At 28.1% G+C, this 23724-nt stretch overlaps 1 protein-coding gene across 4 annotated transcripts in view; it reads left to right on the forward strand.

Moving 5' to 3' along the window:
• LOC129989023 (ataxin-2-like protein) overlaps positions 1 to 23724 on the forward strand; it is a 71046-nt gene that overhangs the window by 17932 nt on the left and 29390 nt on the right. The window contains exons 1-5 of one of the 4 annotated variants that reach the window (XM_056097330.1): positions 9816 to 9833; positions 17876 to 17943; positions 18347 to 18392; positions 19536 to 19589; positions 23262 to 23333. In XM_056097330.1, coding sequence (XP_055953305.1) covers positions 17894 to 17943; positions 18347 to 18392; positions 19536 to 19589; positions 23262 to 23333 — 222 coding nt within the window. In that variant the 5' untranslated portion in view covers positions 9816 to 9833; positions 17876 to 17893. Of the gene's footprint in view, positions 1 to 9815; positions 9834 to 10061; positions 10368 to 17875; positions 17944 to 18346; positions 18393 to 19535; positions 19590 to 23261; positions 23334 to 23724 lie in introns of those variants that run through there. The other 3 variants (XM_056097328.1, XM_056097329.1, XM_056097331.1) reach the window with 3 other exon arrangements.

A 23724-nucleotide genomic window follows, 5' to 3' on the forward strand; every position in this document is an offset into this window, starting at 1 on the left:
GATGACGGGACGTACTTCCTTCGGGGAGGGTTGTACCGTGGTAGGTGACGGCCCTTAGGACTCAACCACAGTTCCTGCCAATGTTGCTGTTTCGGCGGTCCGGTCATTCAGTTTTATGGTTTAAATCCGTGTGCCTTCGGGCGGGTCGGAGAGTTAGAAGGTTGACTTTACGTATTGTCCCAAATCATATGAGTCAGAACAAATAATACAGAATGAAAAGTAGTGATTAATATTTGCATTACAGTTTAAGAAAGAGAACATTTTTTAGCAGAATATTGTATTATCTCAAAAATAGATGATTCAGTCAAAGGAATTTTAAATCTGTGTGAAAGAAGATTTAACCCTTTGCACTCGGAAAAATAATTCGATGCATATTTATTCACTTAAAATAAGGACTTGTTCATTGCTCCGAAAAATGAATATATATATATATAATTGTTTTAATTAAAATTTTCCCGAATTATTTTCCATACTTTCTTGTAGGTTTGTTTTAACAATTAAAATTAAAAAATAAATAAATAAAACGACAAAATGCTGCACCGTCTTTAATGGTGAGTGAGAGGCATCATCCGAATGCAAAGGGTTAATATTTTTGATAGATAATTCGTGATAGTAATCCAGAGTATTACGTGCTTTGACACTAGGAAAAAAAAGCAGAAACTAGAACAATTTTTTTTTTCTTTCCCTTTTTTATGAATTTTATATAGTTTATTGAGAGTAATAAATCCATGATTGCCAGGGGAAAAAAAAATACTTGAAACTCTTATTCCGAGGACATGATGAATTTCCACGAGAGGAAGTATTCAAACAATAATTTATGATTGGTTCAGAAGTATAATTCTAATAATAAAAGTTATAATTTACCCCACTTATTCTAAAAATGGAATGAATTTATGCTGAGAAAAAAATTTAGAACAGAATGTTAGATTTTTTTTAAAAAAAGCATGGTGAATATGGTATATCTTGAATAATTGCAATAATAATAGTGGAAGAGTTGAAAGTGATTCTTGAATTTAAAAATAAAAGAAATGGAAGAGAAGGAAAAAAATTTAAAGGAAATGATCAGCTGAAGCCAATTTTGTTTGACAAAAAGATATATTTCAAAATTTTATTTTCTAATACTTCCTATTATTTATTTTGAGAAAACGTTCAAATTTATCAGAAACTTGAGACTTCATATGATTTTCGAATTTTCGATATAATTAGAAAAGTATTTACAAATTGACTGAAGACAATGTTTTTTAATGTTACAAAGACTTAAATGCGATTTTATAAAATGATATTGATTGCATTATTTAATGGAACCAAAATTTATTGTCGAGTTTTACTCTTGAAATCACAATATAATAGCATTTATATATATTTTTAAATATTTAATTTTCATCTAACTTTTGTGCACAGTTTTGAAAATTATATTGACTTTGGCGATTTCCTTTGCTTTTGCAGAACATCCTTCATTAAGATTCTAGACAGTAAAAAAAAAAAAAAAATCCCATAAAATATAGCATTTGTCAAGAATGATTTACTTTTTTACTCATTTCATTTATTAAATCAGAATACATTTTTTTTTCAAAACCATCATCTAAATTATGATATTACGGACAAATATGTTATAAAAAATATGTTAGAAAATGAAACAAAAACCGCATAGTGTAACTTTATTCCAATAAACTGTTTATCAAATTTCATTATTCTATGGACGTCCAGTATCTAAGTTCCGTTAAGAGATTAAAAGGAAACTATTACAAGAGAAATACTTTTATTGCGCAATACACTGTCTGGGCTATTTTTCAACGTAGTTGCCACCAATGTCGAAGTATTTATCTTAGCAAGATACGAACTTTAATATGCCCTTGTCGTAGAAAGATACAGCCTTCGTTGATGAAAAAAAAAGAGCGGAAAATGCGAGGATAATGCATTAGCAGTGTCGTAATGGTGACAAGAAACATCGGCAAAGCGTTACACGCATATATATAAACTTATAATCCTTTTGAATGAAGAGTGATTTTGGATGTTACGGACCATTATCGGTGAAGAATTGCAGAAATTTTCCCGAAGTTTTATCATGAGAATCGTTGCAATAAGTTGTCTCCCTATAGGAATCTACCTAATTTGATAAAAGTTATCTGTATTTGATGGCTATAACATATAAAGGAGAATTTTTCCAGCTTTTTTTTTTTCCTGTGAAAGAAACTAAACGTTCTTTGGTGTAATTTACAACTACAGGGAACGAGAGAAAAAAACATCTCAAACGGATTGAATTTGTGGATTTAATATAATTATTTTCCTATTAATTTTAATTTGGCATTTATGGCAATGATTATTTCTTTTTTTTAAATAATTTTTTTTTCTTTTTATATTTTGAATTATTAAAGATCTATTCAGTAAAGCATTTCTTCCTTTCAAATTTTATTCGGCTATTATAAATCCGTAATCACCCTTTCCAGTTTATTCTAAGCTTAGTAAATATTAAAATTACAGTTTTTTTTTTTTTTTAATATTTGGAAAAGAACGCAATGAATGAAAGAAGCTGAAGCCCAATGATGGTTGAAATCATTGTATTCGCTTTCTCAGCTTTTCTGCTTAAAATAAAAATTTTCATAAAAAGATTTTTCGGAAGAGTTGTTATCCTCAATAACTGAACGTTTCTTAACCCTTCACGATGAGAAGAAGAATTTACCACCATTTTGAAATAATAGGGCATTTATTACCTTCCAGTTCACACAGACGTTTACAGACCTATGTATATTGTGTTTGCAGTATTCCTAAAACATCTAAAAGCAATGAAATAAGAACCAAAAGTTGAAGTACTTAAACAGAAAACTTCATAGTTTGTTGGTTTTCTTCTTCTATGCTTTTTGTCTATTTTTCTGAGAACATTAACTAATCTTTTTTCCTTAATAATAAGATTTTAAATTAGCTCATTCAATATTTGTTTTTATTAATTACATTCTTACCAATCCGAAATCGCCGGTTTTATTTATTAACTCGTTGTTCTTGTCCGATCTGAAAGTGAACCAGATAAAAGCAAAGTTTTTCAACAACGTCGGCCACAATATAGAAACCCAAAGAAAGTTTCTTGAAAATTCTGTCCTGTTCTGTCACAAACAGTTATTTAACTAAAATAATTCTCATTTTCTTAAAAAAATATTTATAAATGTACACACAAAATTTCATAACACGTTAATAATTTATCTTTGCTTGTTTGCAGGGTGTTCAGAAAATAATTTTATCTACCTTTACGCATGATGTCTCTTTGAATGCTGGATATACTGAAAAGTATTTGAGATTTATTGATGTTCTAACATAGAATCTGAAAATTATGTTGATTCTAAATTTGGCATCAGACATAAAGCTCAACGAATTTCATGGTCCGTGTTTGAATATCATCCACGATCTTCCAAACAAAGTTTTATCGCATGTACATTCGAATTCTTGTAAAATTAATATACACATTGTATTTTTGTGCCGTTTCTGCACCCTTTCTGGTTGTTTCCACAATTGTTTGTCTGTGTTTTATCTTATTATTCTATTTTACAAGCTACATGTATGTTTTTATTCCATTTAAGGATTAGGGATATAAGAAAATACTGCTATTTTGGATTGTTTAAAAAAAAATCTTGCTTTTTAACCAGAAACATAAAACGTCATATTTTTCTCCTTTTCTAATTCTTGAATTGATACTTTAGAAATTTTTACTTTCTCGTATGCAATACTTTTTCATATTCAAATAAAAAAAAAAAATTGTGATCGTCAAAAACTTCGAACTTGCGAATTTAACGAATCTTTCAGTTTTAGATTTCCGACAGAAAAACACATTTTTGTAACTATGTCTATCTGTCTGTGAACACGATGATTCAAAAATGCTTTGAACTAGACGTACGAAATTTGGTATATCGGCTTTACACAAAACTTTTAGATTTCTATTAAATTTGGAATGAATCCATTTAGAAGGAGTCAGTGTGTCTGGGTATCCAAATACAGGTAAAAATGATAAATATAAAATGGATAAAGCTAGGTAAATAAAATTTGGAACACATATATATTTTTTTCCTCCAAATTTGGTGCTAAATATTTCTATACTTTAGCATGCATCTAAGCACAATAATTCAAAAACGTAACAGCTTAGGTAAATGAAATGTCATTCAATGTTTTAGTACCTAGAATGCCGGCGTCTTGGCATAAGGTACCGCGTTTTCCCAATGATCTGGGCGTCCTGGGTTCCAGTCCCGGTTTGGGCATGGTTGTTCTTCCGTTGTTCTATCTGTTAGGTGTGTGAATGTACCCCCCTGTTAAAAGGGGTTGTGCAAGAGAGTGTGTGATGCGTGAGTAGCGAAGTCGCACTCTTGGCCCTAGTTGGCACTACTATAAAAACAAGAGACACTCCCCCACCGGCTTAAAATCGATGTCTTCGTAACAGCGGACGTGTCCATGGCAAGTGCCATAAGAAACAACAGTACTTAAAGTATAAATTTGTATGAGTTTTTGACCCATATCTTTCAAAGGGTTGCCCTTCTATTGATCCGTACTTCCACATTAATGCAATTACACAAAATAAGTATGAAAAAAATAAAATTTAGTGAGCGATTTCAATTGCTGGTTCTGCGCCAAATTTTTATTTTAAATCTGTCCGAAGAAAAAGGAAGCCAAAATATATGTTAAAAATCTCTGCATTCTTGCCATTCATGACCTTGTTCAACGTCCACAATTTTATTCCAGTATGGGGAGGAGGATAAAAATATTTATTAAAGAGTATGCGAGAAAGTTTCAGGAAACCCTTCCAACTGATCTATCACTGTAATTGAAATTCTTAAATATTATTGACATATTTTGATGATGGAGTGATTCTTGTTTTAATGTTTATGATTTACATTGTCCAGGTATAGCAGCCCTGTCAAAGATGGAGGCAAAACCAATAATGGGGGACTGTCTGTAGGCCTGTATTTCAGAAACATGGTAAAGCGATAAGTCAAAAAAGCAATGGCTTAAATATATCAAATTAGGTACGGGATTTTGTGACTACAAGCGAAGTTTCGTGTCAAATCTTTGTTTCATTTGATTGAAAAAAAATTCGTCTAAAGCCCAAATTCGATTTTCGAATATTATTAACCTCATGCCAGGGATTGATCGCCAAAAATCTCGCGAAAGATAACACGATAGACTCCGTAAAAAGGCTAAATTCTCGCCAAAAATTAATATTTCTTAATTATTGTACACCAATGTCATGCAAGGCGTTCTCTGACATAACAAGTATATTAGAGAAAATGCTAGAAACTTTTGGGACACAACTCTCTCTGGTTTCTGAATAATGTCAGTATGTAACCCATTTGAAATTATACAATATCTTTTTTAGAGAAAAAAATTCATTCTCCTCCACAAAGTCGTAAGATATGAAAGTATTTACAGACATTGCTGGATAAATCTTAATTCATTAAAAGATTAGAGATGCATAATCCCCGATTTTTTGAATAACAAATAATATTGCTATTGTTATTTTTAAATATGCGTTCCAAATATCTGTTATTTCAATCATATTATTAATTAAAAATTATTAAATATAAAATTTATTAATTGTAATTAATACTTAATTTACTAATTTAATTAACGTGTGATTGAATTAATTTATCTGTTTCAGCTTACTTCTTAAATTTTATTTTTTTCTCAAATCTATTTATTTAATTTATTTATTAGAGTGAACCATTTTCTGCAAAAGATGAGTTAAAAATATATGTAATTTCTTTAAAATGCTTACTTTAGCCCTATATTCTACCAATAGATGGCGCCAGGAGTAAACAGAGTACATGTAATCAAAGTCAATCATGTCACGAGCAATTAAAAATGATCTGTATGGAATAGCGCATCATCAAATGCGAATATCGGTCACTCCCGTAAAGTGGAACGGTGACTTCGCACTTTCCAGTGAATTCTCGCACTTTCCGGTGAAATCACCGCTCCGATAAATTTCAGTGATATGCAATTCAATGATACGATACGATAATTCCAATAACCGGTCCGTTCACTTTTCAATCCAATCACAGATTTCTTTCGAGAGCTTCCATTGGACAGATCGTATCGATTGTCACTTTCCAGTAAAGTCCCCGCTCCGGCAAATTTCGGTGCTATCGTATCGTATCATTGAATTTCTATCGTAAGCCAAAACCTGTAATCGAAATATCATCAGTATGATCGTATCAAGGATTTGAATCACACCCCTCTTTGAAAAGTATTGATCACTTGTATTTGTGACTTTTTGATATTAGTTACGTAATAACCGCTCTGAAAATATTCGTCATCCCTATAAAAGATATCAATCTGAGATTTTTGAGGTGTCCCCTCTTGCATAGCACGTACATTAGTATAAGGGCAAAAAATTCATTTAAATTTTAAATAAATAAATGTATATAAAAAATTTAAAAAATTGCATATTTTCTTATTTTATCTCTGACTGAATTAAGTTATCTTAAGTTCTGCGACTCATTTTATAGGATTTTTCAAATGTATAACTGTTTTAATTATGTTGTATATGTTTTTACTGTAACTTTTAAGTTGATTGTCTTTTATCTATCAAGACGCGAAATATCGCATATCTCCCTCGTCTTTTACAGCCTAGTATTTGGGTGCGTGATATAGAGCTTTCCTACTCAGTTATGGATTTTCATAACTAACAGTAGTGAATAAAGCATTATTCTTTGGATACTACAAATTGTACGTGAATTTGTGCTCATAATGCACCACAATTGTTGAAGAATTGCTTCCAGATTGCTCTTATTACCGAATCTACTTTTGTAATGATTATTGTAATACTATAAAAGTTACAAAATTTTCAACAATCATAATTGCATTATGATTGCAGCGAGAAATCCCCATTTAATCTGTCAAGAAGGACTCTGGCTTATAAATACGCGGATTGACATTCTCCACAGTTGAATTATTTGTCTCATTTACTACCACAATGGTCCGTGTGTCATTCAAATTTAGTATTTCTCCGCATTGTGTTAAAAATATCTTAGATATCAAACCTTTATTGGTCAAACATATCCTTGTAATTTCAGCATAATGGAGCACCAACCCCTTAAAACTCTACTTATTATTACTAGATGCTAATTTGTATAGGTGCACATAAGTTCAGAATATAAATTCCTGCTGATATTTTGCTTCTTTTGATGTAAAAGTATGTTGCGTTTTATGAATATAGCTATTAATGCTACTGTTTTTCTGCATGCAGTGAAACCATTATAGAAGAATGCATTCTATAACAATAAATCGGCCTATTAATTTGCTTTGAAAGTCATGAAGAGCAAATTATAAGTACTTAATTGAAATTTTTAGAAATCATTAATACCACCGAAATAAATATTTAAAGACAACTAAATTTGAAAGTTATCCAAAATTAATTGTGTCACGACAGTGCATTGTTTGAAACCATTTTGGCTTCAACCTGTGAACCCTATTTCAAAGATATTAAACCGTTGGTGTGTAACGTCTTATGTTTTGGATAGGTGTATTTCATTTTCAAAAAAAAAAAAAAAAACTTTAAGCATTGACTTGTTTGTTTTTTGATTTATTTTAAAAAAAAATTCTTCTCATTTACCAGAAACTGATTTCAGTATAACTTAAGTTGGAAAGATTTTGTGATTTTTTTAATGTAGAAAATTTAAAAGTAATCTTTCCATATTGGCATAAAATGCCAAGCAACATTGTTATGACATCTTCTCGATATTGGTCATCTTTCAGAATGTCCCATAAATATCATGGAGATATCGGACAAAATCTTGTGCTAATAGCGTTATTTTTATATATATATATTTGGCAATTTGAAAATATTTAACATATTTCTGTAAAAAAGACTTTTAAATGACTCTTTATCAATTTTTTGTTACTTTTTTCTAAAAACAAAATGAAATAAAATTATAAAAGCACTTGATCTTTTTAAATTTAATCTTAGTCTACAATTTCCTTAATAATGTGTTACAGAAATGATTAAATAGAAATCCCTACAATTTATGCTTTTAATTATACTGGTTATTAATAGTTTGATCGACTTTTTTTCTTTTCTGTTTTTTTCTATTTTTCGTTTTTACTTCTTTAAATAAACAATACTATTCACATATTTTGAAGTGAATAGGCACTTCGAAATCCATTTGAAAAGTTTGAACATTTCTAAGAATTATTTTATTAATTCTATTTTTATTTATATTAGAAAAGCATATCAAAATTTCGGATGTAAAGTTAGCGAATAATCTCTAATACTAATAAGATGAATATATGTATTTTTGTTTTTGTTCTTTGGCGTTGTGCTGTCTAAACCGTGTAACCTACTGCTACCAAATTTGGCACTGTATACTTTGGATGGTGGAAATGTGCATCCGGAGTACATTTTTGAAATTTGATTTGAATTTGATTTAATAAAAAAGTTTAAGCTAAATAGCGGTGCTTTTGCATTATAGCATCTAAAAATATTATTGCACAAAAATAAATTTTGCACTGTTTTAAAATTTTTAAAAATCGTTTCTTGATTATGCTAATTTAACACTCACGCAAATTTTTGAAGAATGTTGGATTTTTTTTTTTTGCTTAATTTACTACAATAGATTACATTATTAACCCGAGCTTCAAACCTTTTTCACCATTGCTTCAAATATATAATCGCATGATTACTTTCGATTGCTGAAAGTAGAAGAAGAAGGATTTAATGGGTTGCATTTGATGAGTAATACTAGGAATCAGAATAGAGATAATTATGGGAAAATGAAACGCATTTCACGTGCCATAAAATGAATCAGATTGTAGCAGGTGCATTTACTTATATATTTTTGAGAGTACTTCTCAAATATTTATATGTTTACTTAATGAAATATTAAACGTCATATTTCACAGGAAATACATATTGAACTTGCTTTTTCAAAAAGAATTTAATGATAAATTAAGTATACAAAGTGAGCTATTTCCAAGATATTTTAAGACTTTACAAAAAAAAAAAAAAAAAAAAAAAGTGAAAATCTACGATACGAAAGTCTAGATAATTTAATATAAATTCTAATATAAAATATGAATTTTTTATAATTTTACAAACTAATGCAGTTTTTTAAATTTAAATAAGTCCGATCCTCTAATTAATAATATTTATAATGTGTTAAAAAAGCTGACCTCTTTTTTTACTGTTTTGTTTAAAATTTAATACTTTTATTTTCTAGCTTTTTATAAAGTTTTTTTTATTTAAAAATATTTTACGGAAAAATATTTAATTATCTCAATTATTTTAAATGATTAATTAAATAACAAATTTTAAATTATTATTTCAAATAATAATTTAAAATTTAATTAAAATTTGATAACATTAATAGCTTTAAGAATTAAAATTTGAAATAAATTAATCACTAATAAATTTAAGTAATATAATAATAGTAATATAATTATTTATAATTTATTAATTTTCATTTAACAAATCAACATAAAAATATGAAAGTTAAGTCAAAAAAGATAACTGGATTTGGAATTGAGCATTGAAGACTAATTATGGGTCCCTATCGAACTTAATCCGACTCTGTTTATAATATAATGCAATTATTACAAAATATTTTTGTGCTATTGGAGGAGGGCGCATTTACCATAATAAACACACTTTCAAGTAACATTTTTTGTTTTCGAGTTCATGTGTACTGATGGCGATCTACACGATATTTTGAAATTGTGGAGGCTTATCTCTCTTACTTACGATAAAATCAGCTCCTGCTACATTGCATATCTTACCCTTCAATATTTGCAAATGAGCGGCTGAAGGGAAAAATAATGGAAATGGGCAGCTTTTGGATTACAGCTGATCTTGATAGTTGGTATTTGAGACGCCTTTTTTATTTCATTGATTTTAATGAGCAGATAAATGTTATGATTTTTTTTCATAGGGATGAATGCATTATTATTGTAACTTCTTTTTAATTATTATTACTAATTTTTACCGATGGTCACAGTTAAATATATCTACTCTTGTTCAAAATTGAAAAAATAAGAGAAAGAAAAAAGGATTCTGTTTCATCGGCATGGCAACTTGTTATTTCGTCAGTTTGTTGACGCCATAGGTTTCTGTATTTGATGACACTCGGATGTAGGTCGTTAGTTGAATCTCTTTGGCCTTGTAAGGCCGTGGAGAGAGTTTTTAATTAATTTTTATATTATACATTATTCTAAATACTTTTTCTTAAATGTTTTGTTATATTTATTTGTTTTTAATGAAAGAAGAAATCTGTAAACGCACAGCTGTGATAGCTCCTTTCTGCCTTTTTTCCGTGGTCAAAAGTAGGCTAAAGTTGGATTCATTGACAGGTTGTGAATAAAGACATGTATGTGAATTGGAACAGGATTTCTAACTTGTGAGTTTGAAGATGTGCTTCTAAATTATTTTCCTAAGCAATGGATATATTGTAGTGAATTTTGCTGTGTATAAATTAAAGGCACAAAGAACTCGTCGCCGTCGAAGATAATTTTGTATCCTGACAAACGTCATTACTGTTTTACATGCCACATAATAATTTAGAGGAAAATTATTCAGATTTTTTAAAAAAAATTATGAAATGGGAATATTATTAACGTTATGAATAAGATATTTGTTAAACTACTTCTTAAATTTATATATGCATATATAACATTTTGTATTTATTTGCAGTTAGTAGTTAATCTTTTTGTACAGCACATTTAATTTTTAATGCAAAGTGTTCATGTATTATTTGCTAGATTCATACTTTTATTTTGAATTTAATTCTGTAGCATGTATATTGGTGAAAAATTTGAATAAATATTTATTCCAAGCATATATATAAATAAAATCTAAAACCATCATTTTTATTTACATGCTTATTTCATAAATTTTTTCATACATGTAAGGAAGATCCCTATTATATCAAGAATCAAAGATAAGAATTTTCCTCACAGAAATAATTATCTAATTTAAACTTTTCCATAAGTTATATTTCAAAATCAAAGATATAGTTTCTCTTTTAAAGGTCTAATCTTCAATTATAATTAACTTTGGACAATACTAAGTCTTTTTCATTATAAATTGTCTAATCAGCAACATACACTTATACCAAATAGTAGTACTTCTTTAAAGTAACATAGAGACAAATTATAAAAATATATTTTGTAAAAATAATTTTTAAAAATCTTGCATGAATGTACTTAATATTTAGGTGTTTATGGTAAGCTTTAACAACTGATGTAATGAATTTGTAATTAGTATGCAAGATTAGTTTGATTTAATCTGTCAAAAGACAGAGGGTGATAAACCATGCAGATCATAAAACACAATGGTAATATTGCCCTATCTCTTGCCATTTGCAAGTTTTGATGGATATTGCGACCAATAGGGAAAAATATCCTGATTTAAAATATTTAACTATTTATAAAGTAAGCTCATATTTGGAAAAAAGGAAATATCTCGCAAGTTGACACCATTATCATCTGTATACTGATATTTATATCAGAGCCACAAGTGCTGAAACTTTGTGGAATGCAAAAGTAAATTATTGCTAAAATCTTTAATGTTGATTACCATAAATACCGTTTCTTGTTACTACATATCAAATTTATCTGAAATTAGTCCATTCCAGTAGCTTTCAAATTATCTTGCAATAAACCATATCAGTATTCTAGTTTAGGAGAAATTTAGTATTTTGTTTGCAATAAATGAATGAAATCAGCATTTGTCCAAAAAGCAAATGTGTGAAATCATTGCTATTCCTGATTTTAATCTGAAGTTTATCATTTTAATTAAGTGCAAGAAAGCAAATTTTAAACCCAAATAAAAAAGTAGCATTTTTATTATGTTAGAAACACAATGGAAAAAAACTGATAGACATCTTCGTATCTGAAAGGCTCATTAATGAATTTACATTCATTTAATTTATCCATCAAACTTTCATTTTTTCTAATTTTGGTGTATTGCAAATGAAAGTCTAATTATCTCGAAACACTGATATAATTTATGTAGTTTAATTTGAAAGTTGATGGAATGGACAGGTTTTTGGTAAATTTGACATAGTGTAGCTAGTACGGTATTTGCGGTATTCAACATTGAAGATTTTGGCAATAATTCAATCTTGCAATTTGCCAAGGTTTCAGCATGTATGGTACAATTATAAATATGAGTATCTTATGAAAACATTGTTATCTTATAGATATTTCCTGCCATTTCAAAATATATTCTTATTTTACGTATAGATAAATAAGAAATGTTTTAAATTGTGATTTTTCCCAATTGGTACTATAAGCACTTTATCCAATATAATAGCAAATGGTAAGAGGAAAGATGGAATTTTCATATTGTTTTATGATTCATAAAGCTCTACTATCATTTTTTTTTTTTTTTTTTTTTTTGTTCAAAATCTTCTTATATATAACTGTTCATTCTCAGATTCAGAAATCCACCGTGTTTTTGTGCTTGTGCCATTTTGTCAAAAAAGGGGATCAGAGGAGAGATGAAAGGAGGAGATTCTTACATTTAGCAGTTGGGTGCACTCAAATTATTTGAGAAATTAAGAGACATAGTAACTGTTTATCTTTCCCTTTGGAGGATCAGTTTAGTCTCTTGTTCCTGAAAAATGAACAGTATAAAAAGCAAATTCACTTATTCACTCATTGGCTTTTTCACTAATCAAAAAATTTTCCAAACTATTGGAGCTAGATAGTTGCAGTTTATCAGGTGGTTGCTTCCGGGTAGAAAGTGCTCATTAAAAAAGGATTTTTTGAAATTTTAACAAAAAATTACCCTTTATTTTAACATTTTCTTTCAACAACTTCATTGTATGTTATTGCTCCAAAACCATTTTTATATCATCTAAAAGTTCAAAAAATTAAGTCTTCGAGGACAATTTTACTTCCATACAATTTTTCTTTTAATTTTAATGCATTTTTCAAAATTGATTTTGAATCGTGGTTATTGTCTTTGCTGATATATTACAGATATATTTTTTCTCATTATACCAGGAAATAAATTGCTAATGGTATTTATTATTTCTTCTTCAAATTTTTTTTATCTATTGAATGTTCTATTTTGTAAATATTTTTTGTGATGCTTATTTTTTCTTTCTAAAAAGTAAAGGGATGAACAGCTGCTGTTTCCTGTTATGCAGATATTTGTGTTGATTTTGTATTCGTTTATCTGGTATGCTCTTTCATTTTACATATCAATGAGCAATATTGTTTCTGAATATTGCAAGAAATATCTTATAGTATTTTTTTATTTATTATTTTATATGAATTCTGTTCTTCAAGACCGTCTTAGCATAAAAATCGAATGTCAGTATAAAAATATTGCTTTCAATCAATTTTTGATTGATCAGTTGTAATGTTAATTAATAATTATGGATGAAAAAATTATTTTTATTAATGGAACAGAAATTCTTTCCAGTACAATAGAAACAGTTGGTGATGATGCATGTCTGTTCTCTTTTTTATCTTATATGATTTTGATTTGCTTCCTATTTCTAAGAAAAATCGGGACAGGCTTTGGAGGTAGATGACTGATGATGATACCTTGCACTTGTAGTGAAATTGGTAGAGATAAAAAGGACAATAAGTTCAAGTGTTAAGAAAATTATCAAATTTGAACATCAAGCATCAAAGTAATCTATTCTTTTATAGTGGGATGACAAGTGAGAGTGTAAACATAGGTAAAATTAATCGGTGATTTACCACACTGTTGGCTGGGAGCCAAACCATCCTGAACAAGTAGAAGGGCATTCACTGGAAATGATGACAAACAAGGTTATGTTTTGATTATACTTTAGAGATAGAAGAGTCTGAAGAATTGGCCTTTGATGTTGCTGAATAAGCAAAGGTCAGCTACATCAAAATCTATTGATGGATGCTGTGAAACTGAGCTGTAGCAAGGTGGCCTTTCAACAACAGCTGAAATTCAGGCGGACATTATAACAACTGGCAGAGATTCAAGTGGAATTTGAAACAAATTTTTCTTGTTTAGCTTCCCAGCCTTAAATTATTCTTGTAATGTCCTTATCTGGATAACCTGTTTCTTTTTCTTTTACATCAATAAAAAGAGAACAAAAATAGAGAAAAGTATTTACAGGTGTGATTAGAGTAAAAAAGTTAAGTAAAGTTATTTCAAAGTATGCTGAGAAAAATCTTGAAATCAATAGAAAGGCTGTTGAAAGGTATTTTGAAAATCACCCTGAAATTATGATTCGTATATTGAAAGTCATCCTGAAATAGATTGGTCGTGAATAAATATAAATATTTCAAAATTAATAGATTGGCTTTGATAAATATAGGCAAAAATATCTTAACATTCTTAGAAAGGTTTAAGGTATTCCCAAAGTTAGAGTATTTTATGCATTGTAACATTTTTTTTATATAAAATTAATTTTTACATTAAAAATATTAGGTATAACAGTGCCATGTATATTAGCTAGTTTAAAGTATAAATTTCTTTTAAATGACTTTCATAACACCAAGATTAAAATGAATTAAATTCTGAGTATATTTTAAAAGGAAATATGGAAGAAGTTAGTAGAAAATCATTTAAATCGCTTTTATTAATATATATTTTTAAAGTGTAAAAATCTGAAAAAATGAAGATTAATTGGTTAATGGTTGTAATATTTCACTGAAACAGTTTAAGAATTGAAGTTGTATTGGGTAGGATCGAAATAGCAACGTTGGGTTTGTAGCCAAGTAATAAGACCACTAGACAAAAGTGACCACTTGTATCCCGAGGTTGTTATCTGGCTTATAAGCTTCACCACATTACTCTTCCTCCAGTGAGTTGGAGGTGAGATGAACGATATATTTGTTGCCGTTGAGTGGTGATATGTGGGCTGTTCACCAATGAGGAAGTTGTATTGGGTAGGATCGAACTAGCAACGTTGGGGTTTGTAGCTGAGTAACAAGACCACTAGACAAAAGTGACCACTTGTGTCCCGAGGTTGTTATCTGCCTTATAAGCTTCACCACAGAATACATATTTATATGTTAGCCAGAGCAAAAGAAGTACTATGGAATACAATCAATTTAGTCTAGGCAGTATAAATACAATTGTCCTCAGATAGGTTAACCCAAATGAAAATTATCTAAAGCTTAAATTAGTTTCATTTAATTAAGAAGCAAAATCAATTTTAACCTGATAGAAATTTAGGTTAAAATAAACTGAATAAGATTAGTTTTTTTTTTTAGTAAAATTCACTGTAGATCTTTCTGTCATTGAATACTTTTTCTCATTTTATCAATAATATAATCTAATAAACTTTTTCTCATTTTATCAATAATATAGTTATTTAAGCTATTATATTGCTTATATTTCATTATATGCTAAATAAATGTGAAATCTGAAAGTAATAGGAACCATAATAGATTATGGTTCCTATTACTTTCATTAATAGATTTGATTTTTTTTTCTTTAAAAATAAATAAATATTTATTCTAAATTCATATCTCTCCCATTTTAAGTTTCGCTTTTTTTTTGCCTTACTACAAGATAGCATTGAGCATAAAAATAATTGCAAAACATATCACTAAAAGGGTTTGCATAAAGAAGTATTTTATTATTGAATATGTACTTTTTAGCATATCAGATCTGGAGAATTATGTTATCTGAATTTATTGTATTGTAAATTCTGCGAAGATTTCAAATACAAATACTGATTTTAAAAGATTTTTTTGTTTTGTCTTATTCAGTGCATTACTTCAATCATAAAATTTACTTTTGAGTTATGGCAAATTTTTAATTCCTTTTTTTGGTGATTCATATAACATATTTTTTTGTTCAAATTATTAGTTTTATAATTACTCTATTGTTTAAATTTAATTTAGCACATTTATAATTGTCTATCCAAGTACTGTCCCCGGTGACCTTCAAGGTCTTGCACCCTTTTGGGTGGGCGGGTCGTTGTGGGGTAGACTAAGACCAATCTATCCAAATTATTTTCAGTAAATTTTGTATAGAAAATATTCATTTCTGGTACATACTTTTGTGGCTTAGTGCATTTTTATCCCTTTGCAATCTTTTTTTAACTGTATGAAAATTCCACGTGGAATTGTAATATCTGTATTGGATGGAAGGAAGGGTATGTATGAGAAAGGCTAACCAAAAAAAAAATTGGGTCTGATGCAAAATTGATTTGTAGAATCTTAAAACCAATTTCTTACTTTATATTTATTTTGTTCTTTATAGCATTGCACAAACTGATGTAATAAGGGCTTAAAAATATTAATAAATGAGGGATAACTAAGCAATTTTTATAAAATTAATATTTCAGTCATAAAAATAATAAAAAATTTAAAAAAAAGATCATTAATCTTGCTTGTTTTGTAAAAGATATGATTTTGAAATTTAATAATTTAGATTTTAATCTAATTCAAATCTGATTAATACAATGTCTAAGAAAAATCTTTTTCAACTAATGCTGGATCTGAAGTTATTTTTATTATTTTCAACCTTGTAATGAAAATCACAATGCTTAATTTGCTTTGGAAATGTTGGACGTGAAATTTCTAAACATTACATAATGATATTCAAAGTAAAAAGTTAAAAGGAATTTTCTTTTTGCAAAAGCAGTCAGTGGTATGAGACCATCAGAAACATGAGTCCTTGTGCATTTGCATTCCTCTTAGATTGTCCCTATGTGCAAAATATTTGTATATTTGTATTTAGTTGATTAATTATATGTGGAAAAGAAGTGGATGATGGAGAAAGTCTTCTTCAATTAAATTATGACCAATTTTGAATTCTACTTTCAAATAATATATCATCTTAAAAATAATAAATAAAAGTACTTGGCTTATTACTATATAGAAGAAATACTTAAAAAATAGTTACATATTATAGTTCTCTATTAGAAGCAATTCTGTTTATAAACCATTTTAAAAAAAGTGGTTTAACTATATATTTTTAACTGGTAACTATTTAAAAATATCTTACTAAGGAGACACCATGAAGAAAGAATCAATTATATTACTAAATAAGATAATCATGTAATAAAAATTACTTCAAATATTTATTAGCTTGAACGGGACATTGCTGTTATGTTATTTTTAAGAGTAAAGACTCCTTTTTAAAATATTAATATAGCAAACATCTGATATAGAATATTTCAGTTCAACATTTTGGTTTTGTTAAGGCTGAGGCATAGTTTCAATTTTGTATTTTTCTTTGAATTCAATATATTTTCTTTCAAAAATCCATAAATATTGCCTTTAAGACATTTATTATTTTTTTTATGTGGGCAGTATTGAAAATATAAAAATGTGTTTCCCAATAAAATTATTTCTGTTTATTACTGAAATTGATTTAAAAAAATTGGTGACTGCCTAGTTATTTATGCTTATCAGTATTGAATCTCTAACAGTAGCAATGACTTTTAACAATTTCATGTCAATAGAATTTATGTGTATGATCACCATTGAATTCAGGACTATAATGTAGTTTAGAGGTTATTAGATTTAGTATGCTATATCATGATGCTTATGTTAGATATTTTGTAGAAATTACTAATGCTCTGAAATGTTACCAGTGGTAATTTTTTTTTCATTTTTATATTTTTGAATGTAAAACCTTTAAACATGATTACAGAGAGTGGAATATCATATTTATCTTTTAATCTTGGTAAAGAGATGTATTTTCAGAAGTTTATTCCAAAATCAAGCATTTTAAGACAAATTCATTTCCTAATAAAGCCTTTGACAAAAACTCTGTCAGTATTTTGCATTAGAAATACATTTAATATTTAAAACTAATGTTTTCATTCTGAATTCTTAAAAGTGTTTGATAACTAACATTTTAATATTAAGCTTCCTGTATCTACATCTTCAAAAATAATTTACCATCAATTTATTTCTGTAAGCGAATTAAAAATTGATTTTCTTTCAGACAAATTTATTTTCTAAAATGATGTCCATGAATAGCAATAAAAGAAAGGGGCGTCCAGCTCCTAACAGGTCAGTCGATTAATATGTTTCATACTAAAATTTGCTTCATGATAATAATGCATTTTATCAGCTTTCTGTAATCATTCTCACATAATATAGAATGCATCTGCATTAGGTAAATAACTTAATATACATTTCTAGGTTCTTTAAAGCTTTTTAAGGTCGCAATGAATTCAGTATATTATTATTATTAAAATAATTTTACTCAATACTGCTTATGTTGTTATAAATTAAATTTTATTGAAATTGTCAATCATATTTTAAGTATATTAACATCAAATTTATTACTGTTTAACAGGGGTCATTAATAGCCATTTTTTTGTACTATTACCCTGAGTTTACATTGATTATAATAACATATATATGTTTATGCAGTAATTAATTTTTTTTTCTTTTTCTAATTCCTTTTTAGCAAATTTGGGCGACCTAAATTATACAATGAAAAAACAACAATGCCTGTAAGTATTTTGATTTTATATATGCATTGGTTTTAGAGCAAAAATTATTATTTTTTATTTTGATATTTATTTTTTTAATCTAATTAATTTTAGTTATAGTGAACATTTTATGGTACTTGTTGGTTGTAACAGTGATTGAAAAGTGCCAAGAAAAAATTTCCCATTTTGGCGATTTCAATCATCAGACTATTTCTATGTCATTTGCACATTCAAAATTTTTCATAATAAGTAATAATACATGAGAATATTTTTTTATAATTCAGAAAAAAAAAAATTCTTGTCACTTTTTGGTCACCATTAAAACCAATTCTACTAATTTTATATTTTTATTTATTTTAATAAAATAAAAAAATAATAATTTCAAATATTGTAATATTTTAAAAGGAGGATGGCTAGTATTTTTTTTTTTTTCTATTCTAATATTCTAAATTTCTGTTAAGGATTCAATTTAATTTATTTTACCTTTGATATTTTCTATTGATATTCATATCTTCCTTTATTATGTATTTTAAAGAAAGGTTCATAGATTTATTTGCACTTATTGATTTTTATTGCATTCTATTCGACTTTGCAATCAGTTGGTTCTCTGGGAATATTGATTATATTTAATTTCAGTTAAATCCTTTAAATATAACTTCATATCTGTAATAACTGTCAAATATTAAAATTTGTTATTTTGATTGTCCTACATATGCTGTGTTCATTGAGTACATGGATTTTTCTCATTGAGATCAGTTCTATGACATTTTAGCCTTATTAAAGTTTATCCAAAGTCTAAATGTCCTGTTCATCCATGTTCTATCTTTCATAATATTATAAATTTATTTTTTATTTATAATGTAGATTATATAGGTTACTAGCCAAATTCTTATGTAGCTTCTAATAATACAAGAAAATAACTTAATTCAGTACTTGACAAAACAATGAAAATGTTGTGCTGTAAAATTTTCAGAACTTATGGTAGGAAAACATCAACATTTCACTTAATTCTAAACTGAAATTGCTTCAATGTTCACTTTCCCAATTGTATATATGTAGTGACTTTGGTAGCTAAGTCAAAATTTTGACCAACACAGTTACATATAGGCACATGCATCTGTTTTAATACCAGATATGTTATTTATTGGTTGTTTTCATTTACAGTTTGATGGTGTGTATGGTAATTCACGTCTCATGCATGCTGCAGCTTCTCTGGTGGTAAGTTATTTTATTACTATGTATGTGTATATAAATAATTATAATTAGCTTTCTACAATTCTGTCCTTGAATTTTATTTTGCTGTACACAGAACCATAGAAAATTACTTGATTCTTTTTTGTGAGTTTTTGGAAAACTAAGAGAAATTTACAACCAAATTTTTTTTATTTGAAGACAGAATTAAAAAAAAAGCCAGTTTTCAGAGAAAAAAAGTGAAAATGAAGTTTGAAATTAACATTTTGTTTGAATTAAGTTTGAACACATTTTTCCAGTTATTGTTTTACGTGAGAACACTGTCATTTTAACTTTTTTGGAAACTACTCATCAGTCAATCTTACTTTCTTCTTTTTCAAACTTTATTTATTCCTTTTTATTTATTTCGCAATTATACCCAACCAGCGTCCTGGCCTAGGGGTAGCGTGTCTTCCCTGTGATTTGGTCATTCCAGGTTCGGGCATGGTTGTTCTTTACCCAGTGTTCTATCTGTGAGGTGTATGAAAAAGCCCTCCTGTAAAAGAGGGTTGTGCAAATGAGTGTGTTAGTCTCATTTTCATATGGTTTAAAGTCAGACTTTTGCCCTCAGGTGCTCTGGGGTCCTTACCCTCAGAAGCTACTGCATCCCTCTTTCCCTGCTTTCTTGGACTTGGTTTGAATTGGAGTTCAATCCAAGGGGGATAAGCAACAACAACACCATCTAAAATTGTCAAACACTTTTTAAGAGGATTCCCCCCCCCAGTCTGTGAATTCGGACAGATATAAAAGTATTTATAGTTATTTTTCGACTTCTGTTTTGGTTTCAGACAAAGATGAAATTTCTGAAAAGTAATGCAGATATCCGTTTAAAATTTTTACTGCTCATTTCTTTCTGTTTAACATATCTTTTGGAATTACAAAAATTCCAGTCAAATTGAGGGGGGGGGAGGGAATTCCAATGAAGGTTTTTTAATCTTAATATTTGACAGCTCATTTTATATGCATTTTTAATATCTATAACTATTGAATTAAAGTTTCTCCTCTTAGATTAACATCCTCTTAATTAAAATTGAAAAAAAAAAATCAATAATCTAACTTGCTCATCCAATCCCTAACCCATTCAGGAAAGTTAAAGGCCTATTATTTAGAACCAATGCAACAACTTAAAAGAATAAAATGGCTATTATGTATTTTCCCCCATTTGAGTTAATTTTCATAACAACTGTTGGTTTTGTCTTGAGAATTTCATCAAAAGATTTGCAATCTTTCCTCTCTGTGTATTTGAAAGAAAGGGAATCGGCAAGCAGTAATAAAAATAAAAGGAATTTTCAATAGATTGAGCAATTGGATATAATATTTCTAACCCTTAAACACAGAACTGAAATAGCCTTTGAAGTATAGGAGAATTTTTTCGTACAGCTGTTATAAGGTTGTATTTGGCACTGTTCCATACATTCTAAGTGTTCTGTTTAATAGTCTGATTGAACTGAATTTATATAGTCTAATGCTTGATACATATTTAACCAGTTCTTGAAAGAGAAGGGGGTGGGGATATTCTTTCTGTTTTGAAATAGGGAAGGAGGGGAGGTTGAAACCATAGCCATCCTACACAGCCAACAATAGTTTAAGAGATTATCTTGTTCTATGGAAAGATTTGATTTGAATAAGATTTTATTTATTTCCATGAATAGTTCATCAATAAAGTGAAAATTTTTAATTTATATAATGATGAAATTTAAAAAGAATTTTCAATTTTATTAATAAATGTGGATAATTTTAGCTTATGTGGGATTTTGAACCTCTCTTTATGGTTATTATTTATTTTAAAGTGTACTATTTATTCAAATGTTTGTCAGCAAAAGGAGAAGATTGCATGTCAGATTTTTAAAGAATGGGAAACTTTCTAAGAATTTTTTGGGGAAACCAGGTGAATTTGTTGAACAAGAATTCAAAATGATAAACAGTTTGGTATATGTCAGTAAAGGCAATTTATAACACCAAAGTTTAAATGCAATAAAGATCTTATAAGAAGGAGGTTCTCCTCATCATTGACCAGAATTATTCTATCATTTTTTGTGGTCTTCTTTGTTAAACTATGCATTTTTAGCACAGAATATGAATAAGAGGGTTACTGGACTGTTTGAAAACTTGCAGTGTCATGGAAATTGATTTTCTTGTAGGTCTAAAATGTGTAAATAATATCTATTTGATTTTTCAAGTAAAGATTTGTATGTTGATATCGGAACAGTTAATACTGGTTTCTTTGGTGATAAAATTATTAAAAGTCTTACAAATCAGACTTTTTTTCAGAAAATTAGTCTATAGATATGAAATACGAATATCAGGATTTAGTATGTACTTTCATTCATAAAGTTTTGGATTATTTCTTTCTCAACTTTATACTTGCCAGAAGTATGCATGTAAAGATCCAAGGAGAATAGTCAAACAAGCCCTGCTATAACAAGATGAAAGGCATTCTTGTGAATTGTAGTTATCTACAAGAAGAAGAATGATTCTATTTTAATCAAATTGAATAACTTTTTGAATGCAATTCAAAAGAATTTGAGGAGTTTGAAGTATCCAGAAATTGAATTGACAAGTTTTCGTCAGAATATTGAAAAGGTAAAAAATCTCAATAGAAATTATGTGAAGTAATTAAAATTTTACAATCCTATGACTAGACCATAGTTGAAAGCGAATTTTCTTAAATATATTGTGAGTGAAATTCTTAAACAAGAAATATGTGTTGTAAAACATTGGTTTCAACTGAATTGTTAAAAAAGAAAAGTTGGAGCTGAAAACCTTTAAATCTCAAAACAATTAGTTCATGTGGAAAATTGAACTCTTTAAGTATATCGAAAAAAATGGACAAGTGTAGATTACAATCTCAAAATGATGAAAAGCATGAGAAAAGGAAAGATATATTAAATTATTTAAAATAAAAAAGGACAAAAAGTGAAGATTTTTAAACTGCTGAAATTTATGAATAAATTAATTGAAAAGGCAGAATGTAATAGAAATTTTTAGTGCATAGCTGGAGGAAATAATTTTAATGATTGGAAGTTTTAACAGCGTAATTTAAAATGTAAGTTCTAAATATTTTAAAGGCATATTTTTTCCTGTTCATATGTTTGAATGTCAATAAAGATTTTTTAATTTGTATTGTCTGCTGCATTTTCCTCTTCATTCTGTAAATCAGTGGTCCAAAGTAATTTTAAGAGATTCTTATGAAATTAATATTTTTTAGGAGTTTTCTTTGAACTAAATTGTGAATGAATTTGTGGAAATTAGTACACTTTAGTACTTTATATGAAATTAGCATCTAGTGATGTGTGGTAGCTAGCAATAAAGATGCTTGCTTTATGGTCTTGAAACCCACTTTGATCTGCATGCTATATCTCATTAATTGAAAAACAGCATAACAAGTCTCCTTAGTTTTCTCTGCTTTAACATTTAGAAGTATCCAGGAAGAATGTAACCATGCATTTCAAAATTTATATTGAAAATATTTTATTTAAATTTATTATTTGTATTTCTACATCTAAAATGTATAATTTTATGGACTCTGAATTTTCTAAAGGAGGTACTTGAAAGTCCTTGAATTTTTTTCCTTCAATAAGAGTGGTAATCCTATATGCATGTATATATTCTACATTTCCCACCCCCCTTCTTTTTTGTCTAATGTTGTTTTTCCTGTAGGGCTGTGTTGTTCAAGTTCAAGTACGAGATGAATCGGTTTATGAAGGTATACTCAGGACCTTCTCTCATCAGGTATACCAAAAGTATCTCTTGTCAAATCATATATTTTACTCTAAGCATTTAATAATTGAACTGTGTTAAATGTTTTATTATTAAACAAATCTAATATTTTTAAATAAAATTTGATTCAATTTCTTCTTTGTTAAATAGAATTTTTTTGTTACATGTTGAAACAATTTTTTTATACCTTAATGTTTTGTATTTGAAATTAAATTCATTATTATTTCTAAGTAAGACAATTATTAGAATTATTTTCATGAGTACCTTTTTTTTTGTTTCAATATTAAGTGAAATTCAATTTAGTTCATGGTTAGTTAAGGTTTAGTACAAGGAAATGAATGTTTTACATTTGTTGAAAAAAATTAATTGAAAAATTTCTGTAATCGATTTTGTCCTACCTGGA

Source organism: Argiope bruennichi, chromosome 10 (genome assembly GCF_947563725.1).
Source record: "Argiope bruennichi chromosome 10, qqArgBrue1.1, whole genome shotgun sequence".
NCBI lineage: Eukaryota > Metazoa > Arthropoda > Arachnida > Araneae > Araneidae > Argiope > Argiope bruennichi.